The sequence below is a fragment of the Hakea prostrata genome, chromosome 5, assembly GCF_041222555.1.
Source record: "Hakea prostrata isolate BN-2017 chromosome 5, UWA_Hpros_2, whole genome shotgun sequence".
Lineage (NCBI taxonomy): Eukaryota > Viridiplantae > Streptophyta > Magnoliopsida > Proteales > Proteaceae > Hakea > Hakea prostrata.
This window is the reverse complement of record NC_142604.1, coordinates 22944619-22954522: the sequence shown is the minus strand read 5'-3', so window position 1 is coordinate 22954522 and position 9904 is coordinate 22944619. Positions and strand designations below refer to the sequence as shown.

Here is a 9904-nt window from a genome sequence, read left to right as displayed (position 1 = left end):
CCCTTCACATACTAACCGTTTTCCATCTCCAATTACCATTGAAATATTGCATGCAACTTCCACTGTTAGATTGAGATATTTGACAACCTCACTCCTGATGAAATTGTGGGTGCTACCTCCATCAACCAAAACCTGAACCGTCAACCCGTTGTGACCCGGTCAAGCGAAGGGTGGTTGGTGAATTAACTCCCATCATAGTGAACATCTCATGAGTTGGATCGGCAGTCAACTCAGCATCACTCTTGATTTTGTCAAAGTCCAGTTCACCTCCAGTTGTAGTGGTCTCCTCCAATTCCATCAGATAGAGTTGTTTACTTTTGCACCGGTGTCCCGGGGTAAATTTTTCTTCACACGTATAACATAGCCCCTTTTCTCGGCGTGCTTGCATTTCTGCAGGGGATAACCACTTAATCGGTAATGTGGCAGTAGCTGGAGATGTTGCTGGTAGAGATTTGACCGCGGTATAGGACTTCGGTGTTGGTAGCAGAGGTGGCTTGGTAAAAATTGGAAGGATGGGGGGAAAACACGCCGCCCTTCATAGATCTTAGATTCTTATAACCGTGCGAGTTCTACTGCTTGGTCCATATCCATCAGACGACATGCCATTACTTCATGTCGTATATCAGATCGAAGACCTGAGATAAAACAACTTACCAAGAACTCCGTAGGTAATTGAGAAATCCAATTTGCTAAAGCCTCATAACGTGCTTGATACTCTGCAATAGAAGTTTGTTGTGTGGATTTAGCAAGCATCGCTCGAGGATCCTCAAAAGGATTTTGCCCGAATCATTTCTCAATCAATCTCTTGAATGCCTCCCAATTTGTGAAGAGATTAGACTTATACATCCACTGGAACCACTTCAAAGCTTCACCATCCATGTAAAAACGACGAGATCTTAAGTTGTTCGTCTGGTGTAGTGTGGTAATCAAAAAATTGTTCAGCTTTGAACAACCAGCCGGCTGGATCTGTGCCGGAAAACCTCGAAAAATCCAATCACACCGCTCGCGGCTGTACAAATCCTCTATAATAAGAGCTGAAAGACTCAATCGGCGATCTGTTCTTCCACCGAGGCTCTGGTGTTGGTGGCATCCTCAACACCTGTTCAATTTTTCCATCAAGAGAGGTTAATTTCAACACTAACTCAATTAACGTCTCCCGTTGTTCAGATGCCGTTGCTCGTAGAGAAACCAACATTTCATCGTGCTCCAGAGATGTAGTGCTAAGATGTTTCACCGATTCATCAAGTTGAGCCATTCGAGTTCGTTCCGCCATAGATCCGGCAGGTTAAACCAGTGATGCAATTATTTTTTAGTTCAAACAGAGAAGAACATAGAGAAGAAGAAGACAGAGAGTTTGAGGAGAAAACAAGAGTTTACTTTACTAATGCTTTATCCATATGCTCTGTTTACATTTATAGCCAAAACTATGATCTAGATACTTCCACTTGTCTTCGGAATCTAGATCTACAACCTGATTGTAACTGATCACTTACAATTAAGCACTAAGCTGAGTTATAAAACTTTAAACCAAATTATAGATTATAATCCTTTAAAAGGGATGGTTTACCAATCTTACGTGTGGACCTTCGTGGGTCTTCCTGTGGATGGGCAATTGAAATATCTCCATTCAGCAATTGAGTTGTATCAACATGATCACCCTCGTTGCGGTAATCATCTCTTGAAGAGGGAGGTATAGAAGATGTACAATAAGAAACCCCGTTGTCATACTCATACCCAGTTGACTACGAGCTTTCCTCTTTAGAATAGAAATCTAAACTACCAGAGCTGGCCTTCCTGTCTTCTTTGGGTTTTCTTTCGTTTTCATTCCATTCTCCATATCTATGTAATAAATCTCCCTCATCCGCAAAGGTATACACGCATCCAAAATTTTTAAAAATAACAAGTGCAAAACAAGAACCACCAGAGATAAAGATCCAAATCAATAATAGCGTGCTTGATACCCCTAGTGGGGTGGTTTCCGACAATGGTTCCACCAGTGGTTTCAGCAGAGTGAAGGAAGAAGATGGGTGAAGAAGGAATCCGTTCACCCACCTATGTGTTTGATAACAATAAGGCATCGAGGATATTTTAGTCATGTTATATGAATTAAACAACCTGATTAGTATTTTAGTTCATCCATGTTTGAAATTTGAAAACACTTAACGGTAGAAAATGGTGTTAGTTGCTTTGGGATCTAGACATAATTTATTGCACTAAAGGAATCTAACATTAATTTATGCTTGACTAAAAAGGACCCACGTGTAAAGTTTCTAAAAAAAGAAATTAAAATTTTTGTTTTAAATTTTTTATATTAGAATTAGGAACACATTAAATATCAAAGTGGTCCGTAGCTGTGGATAAAAGATCAGCAATCTCTTTGAACCCGTTCTCTTGTCTCCATCATACAGTTGAAAGGTGATATTCATCAAAACAATATGACAAAGATCTTGTGTTTATATTGGCAACAAAATATTCTTTGTCTCCACCAAACAGTTCAAAGATAATTTTTGTGGAAAACAATGTAAAGATCATGTGCAAACGGTGACAACAATATAGTAAATGATCAATATTTTTTATACGAAAATGTAACATTTGTTTGTACTTGCAAAACAAATACATTGATATCTCATAATCCAAGAATTTCCACCTTTCATAGAATGAACTTAACTATTCCAGTTTTGTAGTTCTTACATGACCATCTAAACCACCATCCACCAAACCAGGGGCGAACCTGCATTGGGGCCCGGGGGGCATGGCCTCCGGATTTTTTAAAATTTGTTATAAATTCTTTAATTTTCTGGTTTTTATGCTAATTCATTTATTTTTCTTTAGCTTTTTCTCTTTTACATGTGAAATGTCACTATTTGGCCCCCCCAATATTGAGAACCATTTTTAAAGATAATATAATAGATATAAATGTCATTCCAAATTAAAAACTAGTTCCTCAATCCCTATTTATTCTCCCCTTTCTTCCCTCTCATGTGTTCTTCCTATTTATTCTCTTATCTTTTTATAAACATGGGTTAAGGAAAATTTTTGAAAAAAAAAAATCTTATTAGGTATTCAAAATTTCGTTCCTAATTAAAAATTAATTCCTCAATCCGTATTTATTCTCTCCTCTCTCATATTCTCTCTCTATTTATTCTCTTCCCTTTCTATAAGTATGGGTTAAGGAAAAATTGAAAAAAAATCTTCTCCACAATTAGGTATTCTTTCTCTTTCTCAATTTATTTATCGTTTCTATTTTTTTATTTTTTTTATTTGATTTTATACTATTTGTTTCTTTATTTCTTCTACAATTTTTGTTATTTGATTTTTTACTGGTAAAACCATGGAAAAGTTCGCGAATTTCGGTGCCTTGCGAAACGATACCATGGGGCGAAACGAGAAATATAATATATCGCCGAGATTTCGGCGAAATACAATATATCGCCGAGATTTCTTCTTCGACCAAACCAAAAGTTCTTCAAAAAAATATAATAGTAGTTGCAGAGATGAACAAAGAAAGAGAAGGAAACTCCAAACACACCACATCCCGTCGACACGGAACCCAAAATCGGACAAAACCCCAATCTCTCTCTGATTCTCTTTGTAAACTCTCTTCTCTTTGAAACAAATATTTGTAAATATGGAGGAAATGAGAGAGAGGGGAGTACACAGAACTCAGAAAAATCATCAAAGAATGAAGCCTATGCTCATAACCCAGACAACGGAGCTCCTCGCCTCGGTGGACGCCGTTGGACGCTTGGACTTGACAAAAATGGAGTGAAGAGTGAAGACACGCAAAAGCAAATGCAAAATATCACCGCCTCATGTACCTCTCTAGAAAAGTGTGAAGTGGTAAAAAAAACATTAATAAAGTAATGTGGGACCAACTAAGTCCCATCACTTTTCTCTTGCAAAACTCCACTGTGATTACGTGAATGAAAAGTTAACTTTTTTTTTTTTTTTGGTAACAATGAAAAGTTAACTTGGGATTGTGACTTGTGAGTATGTGACTTAAATCAGAACTGAAGAGGTCGAAATGTGAGAGAATTTCCGGCGAACTATCGGCGATCGCCGGCGCAGGGGGCGAAATGGCGAACTTCGCCGATAATTCGTTCCTTGGGTAAAACTACCATTGGTTTGCATCTACTAACAAAGAAAATTTTGGTTTGCGTATGACTTTCTAGGGTTGAATTCTTCTTTTCTTTTCTTCTTCTTTTTGTGTTTTTTTTGTGTTTTTTTTTTTTCTTTTTTTTTTTTGCTTTAATTTTTCTATATTTGTCAAAAAATATTATTATCAATAATGGGCCCTACAAAATAAGCATTAGTGCTTCCCAACGGGAAGGTTATTTGGACTTTATTTCTTCTACAATTTTTGTTATTTGATTTTATACCGGTAAAACTACCATTGGTTTGCATCTACTAACAAAGAAAATTTTGGTTTGCGTATGACTTTTTAGGGTTGAATTCTTCTTTTCTTTTCTTCTTCTTTTTGTTTTTTTTTTTTTTTAATTTAATTTATCTATATTTGTCAAAAAAATTTATTATCAATAATGGGCCCTACAAAATAAGCATTAGTGCTTCCCCCAACGGGAAGGTTAGAATCCTGAGTCCCAAACCAAAAAAAAAAAAAAACTACATTTTATCAAGATGATTGGTAGTTGTTGAGCTAGAGTAGAAGAAAATAATTGGTAGCTGTGACTAAGTTCAAATTAATTACGAATTACCAGTTCGACAACAGCAACGGCTCAGTAAAACGTCCAGATACATTTTCTACCAAAAAAAAAAAACAAAACAAAAAAACGTCCAGATACATTGAACCTAGGGGTTATACTCGACACGTTCATCGTTGCTTTCAGTTCGAATCCACAAAACTTACCCGCAATAAATGAAGTTTGAATCTACCAAAATAAATAAATAAATAAATGAAGTTTGAATGCGCAATTCTCAATGAAAGCGTCCAAGTTCAATGTATCTTAGTAAGGATGGATTTGGAGGTTTTTCATGCGCATCATTCATCAATTAGGCATGCATTAATATGTTAAATAATGAAACCGGGTTGGTTCAATTTTTTGTTGAGCCGGGTCTAATTACTCATCGACCCGATCAGAGAACTTCGTCCAATAACCATATGGTGCGTGGACTGAACAAATCAGGAAATAAATTAAGGTATGAATATTATTGTATTCATGTATTATAGCTTAATTTACTAATCAAATCTTATTCTTTATTGAAATTACTAATGCCCTCTTCACTTTTAATGATATAAAGAGCCAACCTATAGAGATTGGACGTATCTATGACCTTCATTATGCCCTTGCCCTTTGTTATAGTTACTAATGTCTTCTTAGAGTGGACTTTAATTACTACATTACACTCTAGTGGTTGCAAGAGTTCGGGACAATTGTCAATAGAAAGTTTGATTAATAGAGTTCAATTAATAATTAAGCTATAGTATAAGGGCACATCAATAATTATCCCTAACTATAACAATTTCATGGTTATTTTTGTGGTCTTTTAACTAGGGCATCATTGAAAAGTTTAATATTAGATTAATAACTTTGAAAGGTAACAGGGATAAAATAGTAATTAAACTACAGAACAGGGAGGATTGATAGACATAAATGACCCGGCAATTTTACCGGTTTGATTTGGTTTGATCGATTACATGGCATGCAAGTATGCAACATCCGTTTCTTGTTTATGGTAAGTAAACACGTAACATCCATGCATGTACATCCAATCATAGTTGGGCCCACCACCACACGTGCCTTGGCAGTTGAATTTCAGTTCCTCAACCCCTTTAAATGAAATGCTCTCGTTTCTTGGCATTCTAGAGAGAGAGAGGGACCTAGAGTGCAAAGGAAACCCTTCGGTTGCTTTGTCTCGGACTTTAGTATAAGCCATTGCAGAAGCTCTGGTTCTTCTCATTCTCTGAAATTTCCTCAAGCTGTGGTTTCCATTAGAGGAATTTGTTGTTTCTGAAATCTATTGTGCTGTTCTGCATTGCATTGCATTGCAGAGATCTCTTCGTTGTCGAATCGATCTCCTATATACACTCAGGTATCTTTTCCTGATTCACTTGATTCTCAACTTCTTGTTGCAATTAATTGATACCCATTAAGTAGTTTCTGTGTTTTCTTTGCATAAATTGCACTTCTCAGAACCGAACAGAATTACCGATTAACATGAGAGGCTACTTACCGTCATTAACATTAATTCCTATTGAATGCACATTATATCTCACTGTTTTTGCCTTTCCTCTGCTAATAACTAAGGAGGAATTTCTCTTTTTTTATGGCTAATAATCCCTATAAATAATTGACCAATATTGGTTTGTTTTACATCAGATTGATGTGCCTTGGATCCTCTTGATTACCCAACTTGAATCTAAGGTTTTGCATTGGGTTTAGTTAATTAAGCCTAACAGCTTTCCTTTAGTGTATTTCACGTTATAGAAGATTTTGGATCTCTATTCTCCACTATGGAGAAGGGTCGAATGGAATATGTAAATGGAAGTTCAAAAAAATTAAACCAAGATTCTGTACACTGTTAAACATGTTTGAGGTCTCAACTGAAACTTCTCTTGCATCTCAGGATATATTCAATCATGGTTCTCTGGGTTTTTGGCTATGGTTCGTTGGTATGGAACCCTGGATTTGATTTTGATGAGAAAATTATAGGCTTCATCAAGGATCATAGGCGGGTCTTTGATCTTGGTAAGATTTCTCAAACCAGTAGACAAAACTCATATTTTTCTGATTTAGATTTGATGATTGCCATTTTCCCAGCAATGGGTTGAGTAGTTTTGTGGATTGGTTGATTCTATTATTTTTCCCGTTTCAGCATGCATTGATCATAGGGGTACTCCTTTAAGCCCAGCGAGAACTTTGACTTTGGAAGACAGCGAAGGAGCCATTTGCGTAAGTAGAAGCTGTTTTTGCAATAAATTAATTCTTGACTGTTGGATGTGCCATGAGCATACATATGGACAATCAAAAAGCAAACTCAAATTTTAGCTATAATCAGTTGGGATTTGAAAGATGGGTAGTTAGCACTTCATGATTAGTATTGTCAATTTATTGGAAGTATATTTTTTAACTTTACTGTTTCTTCAATGGAGAGTGGAGACATTAACATGTTTAGCTTATAGTTGTGTTTGGAATCATTTCACAGTGGGGTGCTGCATACTGTGTTAGAGGAGGTCCAGAAAGGGAGAAAATGGCAATGGAAGTAAGTAATTTTTTTGTCAACCTTATGGTAGTAGTTTACCTCCTAACAATTCATCTTTGCATCAAACTTACTTCCATTATCAATTTAACTCTGTTTCCTTTACTTCTAGTACTTGGAGAAAAGAGAATGTGAATATGATCTAAAGGCTGTTGTTGACTTCTACACGGTAAGAATCATGTCATGGTATCATTTCGGTGAGCATATTTGAAAATTCTAGTTCGTTTCTTCCTTACTTAAGCTGCTGCTTGTGTTCATTTTCATTTCAGGAGGAAGACACCTCAAAACCTACCTTAACAGGCTTGTTAGTGTAAGTAATTAGACTTCTTGCTTTCAAAATTTTCAGTTTTAACAATTCATCCATGTGCTTGAAGAAATTACTGAACCAGGGAACAAGGGCATTGAAATGGGTTTTGTTGTTGAAATGAATAAAAAATGTATGACTTGACCACTGGAATATAAATTGGAAGACATGTCCTTGTTACCTTACTTGCTGATTCTTTCCACCTTTGGAATCAATTTAAAAATTGGAAAAAGCAAAAACTGTCTACAAGTTCAACCTCAACCTTTACCTTCCTTAATGTTGCAGATTCAAATCCACTCCAGACAAAGTGTCTAACAAGTATTATTTAGGGCCAGCCCCATTAGAGAACATGGCAAGGTAACAGAAGATAACATTTGTGTTTGTCCTCTCTTCAGGCCTCTTAAGTTTCTTCAATCTAAGTTCTCAAACTCCATCTCTTAATGTTGCAGACAAATTGCTACAGCTAGTGGGCCATGTGGTAATAACAGAGACTACCTTTTCAATTTGGAGAAAGCCCTGTATGACATAGGTAAGATTGGCTTCTCTATGAAACTTTCCCCTTTTCTTGGTATGTAAGTGAATCCTTCCAGGTCCAATTGAACGCATAATCTACTTGAACCAATGATTTTGAAAACTCAGATAAGATTGAAATTTCAAGTATCCTTCACACAGTGAACAATCTGATATTGTGTAAATATAAACAGGTCATGAAGATCCGTACGTGATAGAGCTGGCTAATGAAGTAAGGAAGGTACTTGAATCTTTTGTAAGGTCGAAGGAAAATTTAGTTGCGGCTCATGCACCACACAGCCTACACATTGCACCTCTACAACTTGTTCCTCTGCCAGAACCATTGACCATGGACTCATAATTAAGAAAGGAAAGGAGAAGGAGAAATCAGATGCGTCTTCTTTATTTGATTATTATCTCTTCTGCTTTTGCTCTCAATTCATTTGTTTGTAGCATCTCCAGGTTTTCTAACCTCACCAATAGATCTGCTAGAGCTAACACATTCATATTGAAACAATAGCCACGGCTCTGATCTAATGTTTTATGGATTCTGTAAGAGAAACTAACATCAACATTTACACTGCAATGTAAAGAATCATGTCCACAAAACATTTTCAGTTTCTGAATGAGACAAATCTAGTAGAATCTTTGTTCCCACTGGTTCCTTGTTCTTATGTCATTCTCAATTTCTTTACCTTCTATTTTGTATTTATCAGGCTATGAAAAGTGAGAACACCATACAGTGCCCTTTTGAAGTGCCTGAATCATGGAAACTCATGTAATTAAAGTTGGTAAAAAGGGGTTTTGTTTGAAGTTTGAAGAAGAAAAACTTCAAGTAATGTAGATCCTATTTCAAAATTCAAAGAGTTAAAACAAGAAACAGTTGAATTGGAGTTAAAACTGAACTGATTTTCTTTGTTTAAGATCCCTTGCTGCTACAACAGCTTCTTAAAAATAATACTGCCCATCTCATCTCCTTCCCTGGGAATCAAAACTTGTTTCGGATTATAAGAGTATCATCAGCACAGGTTATGAGGTCGAGCTACTGCAGTTTCAATGTGGGTTCACCACACTAGCACATATTGCTGATCCAGTGATCATGATAAATCACTTGTAGAAATAAGGTTTAAAGTAAGTATCATACCAGTCCGTGATTTTAAGAGGCTTATCATCCTGTATTCTGTACCATAATGACTAATACATTTTGGTGCAATCCAATATATGCTCATAAAAAGAAAGATGTATTGATCAGTATCGTACTAATTGTATTTAATATGGATACATATCGATCAATATCTTATTATATTGTGGCTTACAATGGTGCCCCCTTCAGAAATCTACTTTGATCTACAATAGGGCTTTCAGATTCTGGATCATTCAAGGGCTGTTCTCTCTCCTATTAGCATCTAGCATCGAGGTCAGGTGTGTGGCCTTTTGGGTGAAAGGCATGTGGTTTTTTCTGTTTTGGTTAGAAAGCTAATTCATTCATAAGGGCAAGAGGAACTCAAAACATCCTAATTACAAAAGGAACTAGGGAGAGCAAATAGCTCATTCTGTCTTTCTTGCAACACTATGTGCATCACTGCGTACATCACAAAAAACGTCAACGTTCGAGGAACGGATTTGTTGAACGTCCCCCCACAATGCCACAAGGCCCACAACTGATAAAATCTCAATGGAAGGAAAGTTGCTCAAGAAGTGTAGGATTTTCAGCTATTTGCCCGTAATGTTAATTAACTACTAAATGGCAATATGGCATGATTCTTTGCTTGATTTTACCCAAGAAGGAAAAAAAGACCATTTGTACCTTCACGAGTCACTTATAAATAGTGGCATCTTGGGCATTAAATGCGCAAGGACCATCAAACCATACAT

General features: G+C 36.4%; 1 protein-coding gene across 1 annotated transcript; it reads left to right on the top strand.

The window, feature by feature from the left end:
* The first annotated feature begins 5837 nt into the window (after nt 1-5837).
* LOC149015719 (gamma-glutamylcyclotransferase 2-1-like) lies at nt 5838-8936 on the top strand. The gene is made up of 9 exons (XM_089155802.1): nt 5838-6048; nt 6583-6704; nt 6832-6908; nt 7162-7218; nt 7328-7384; nt 7485-7525; nt 7805-7876; nt 7969-8048; nt 8224-8936. Exons 2-9 carry the CDS (start codon nt 6596-6598, stop codon nt 8388-8390), a joined length of 660 nt encoding a protein of 219 aa, XP_089011928.1. The 5' UTR covers nt 5838-6048; nt 6583-6595; the 3' UTR covers nt 8391-8936.
* The last annotated feature ends 968 nt before the right edge of the window (nt 8937-9904 follow it).

Coding starts and splice junctions, on each gene's coding strand:
- LOC149015719 (XM_089155802.1), top strand. CDS start 6,596: ATGGTTCTCTGGGTTTTTGGCTATGGTTCGTTGGTATGGAACCCTGGA. Junction 7,877..7,968: donor CCATTAGAGAACATGGCAAG/GTAACAGAAGAT, acceptor TTAATGTTGCAG/ACAAATTGCTACAGCTAGTG. Junction 8,049..8,223: donor GAAAGCCCTGTATGACATAG/GTAAGATTGGCT, acceptor AAATATAAACAG/GTCATGAAGATCCGTACGTG.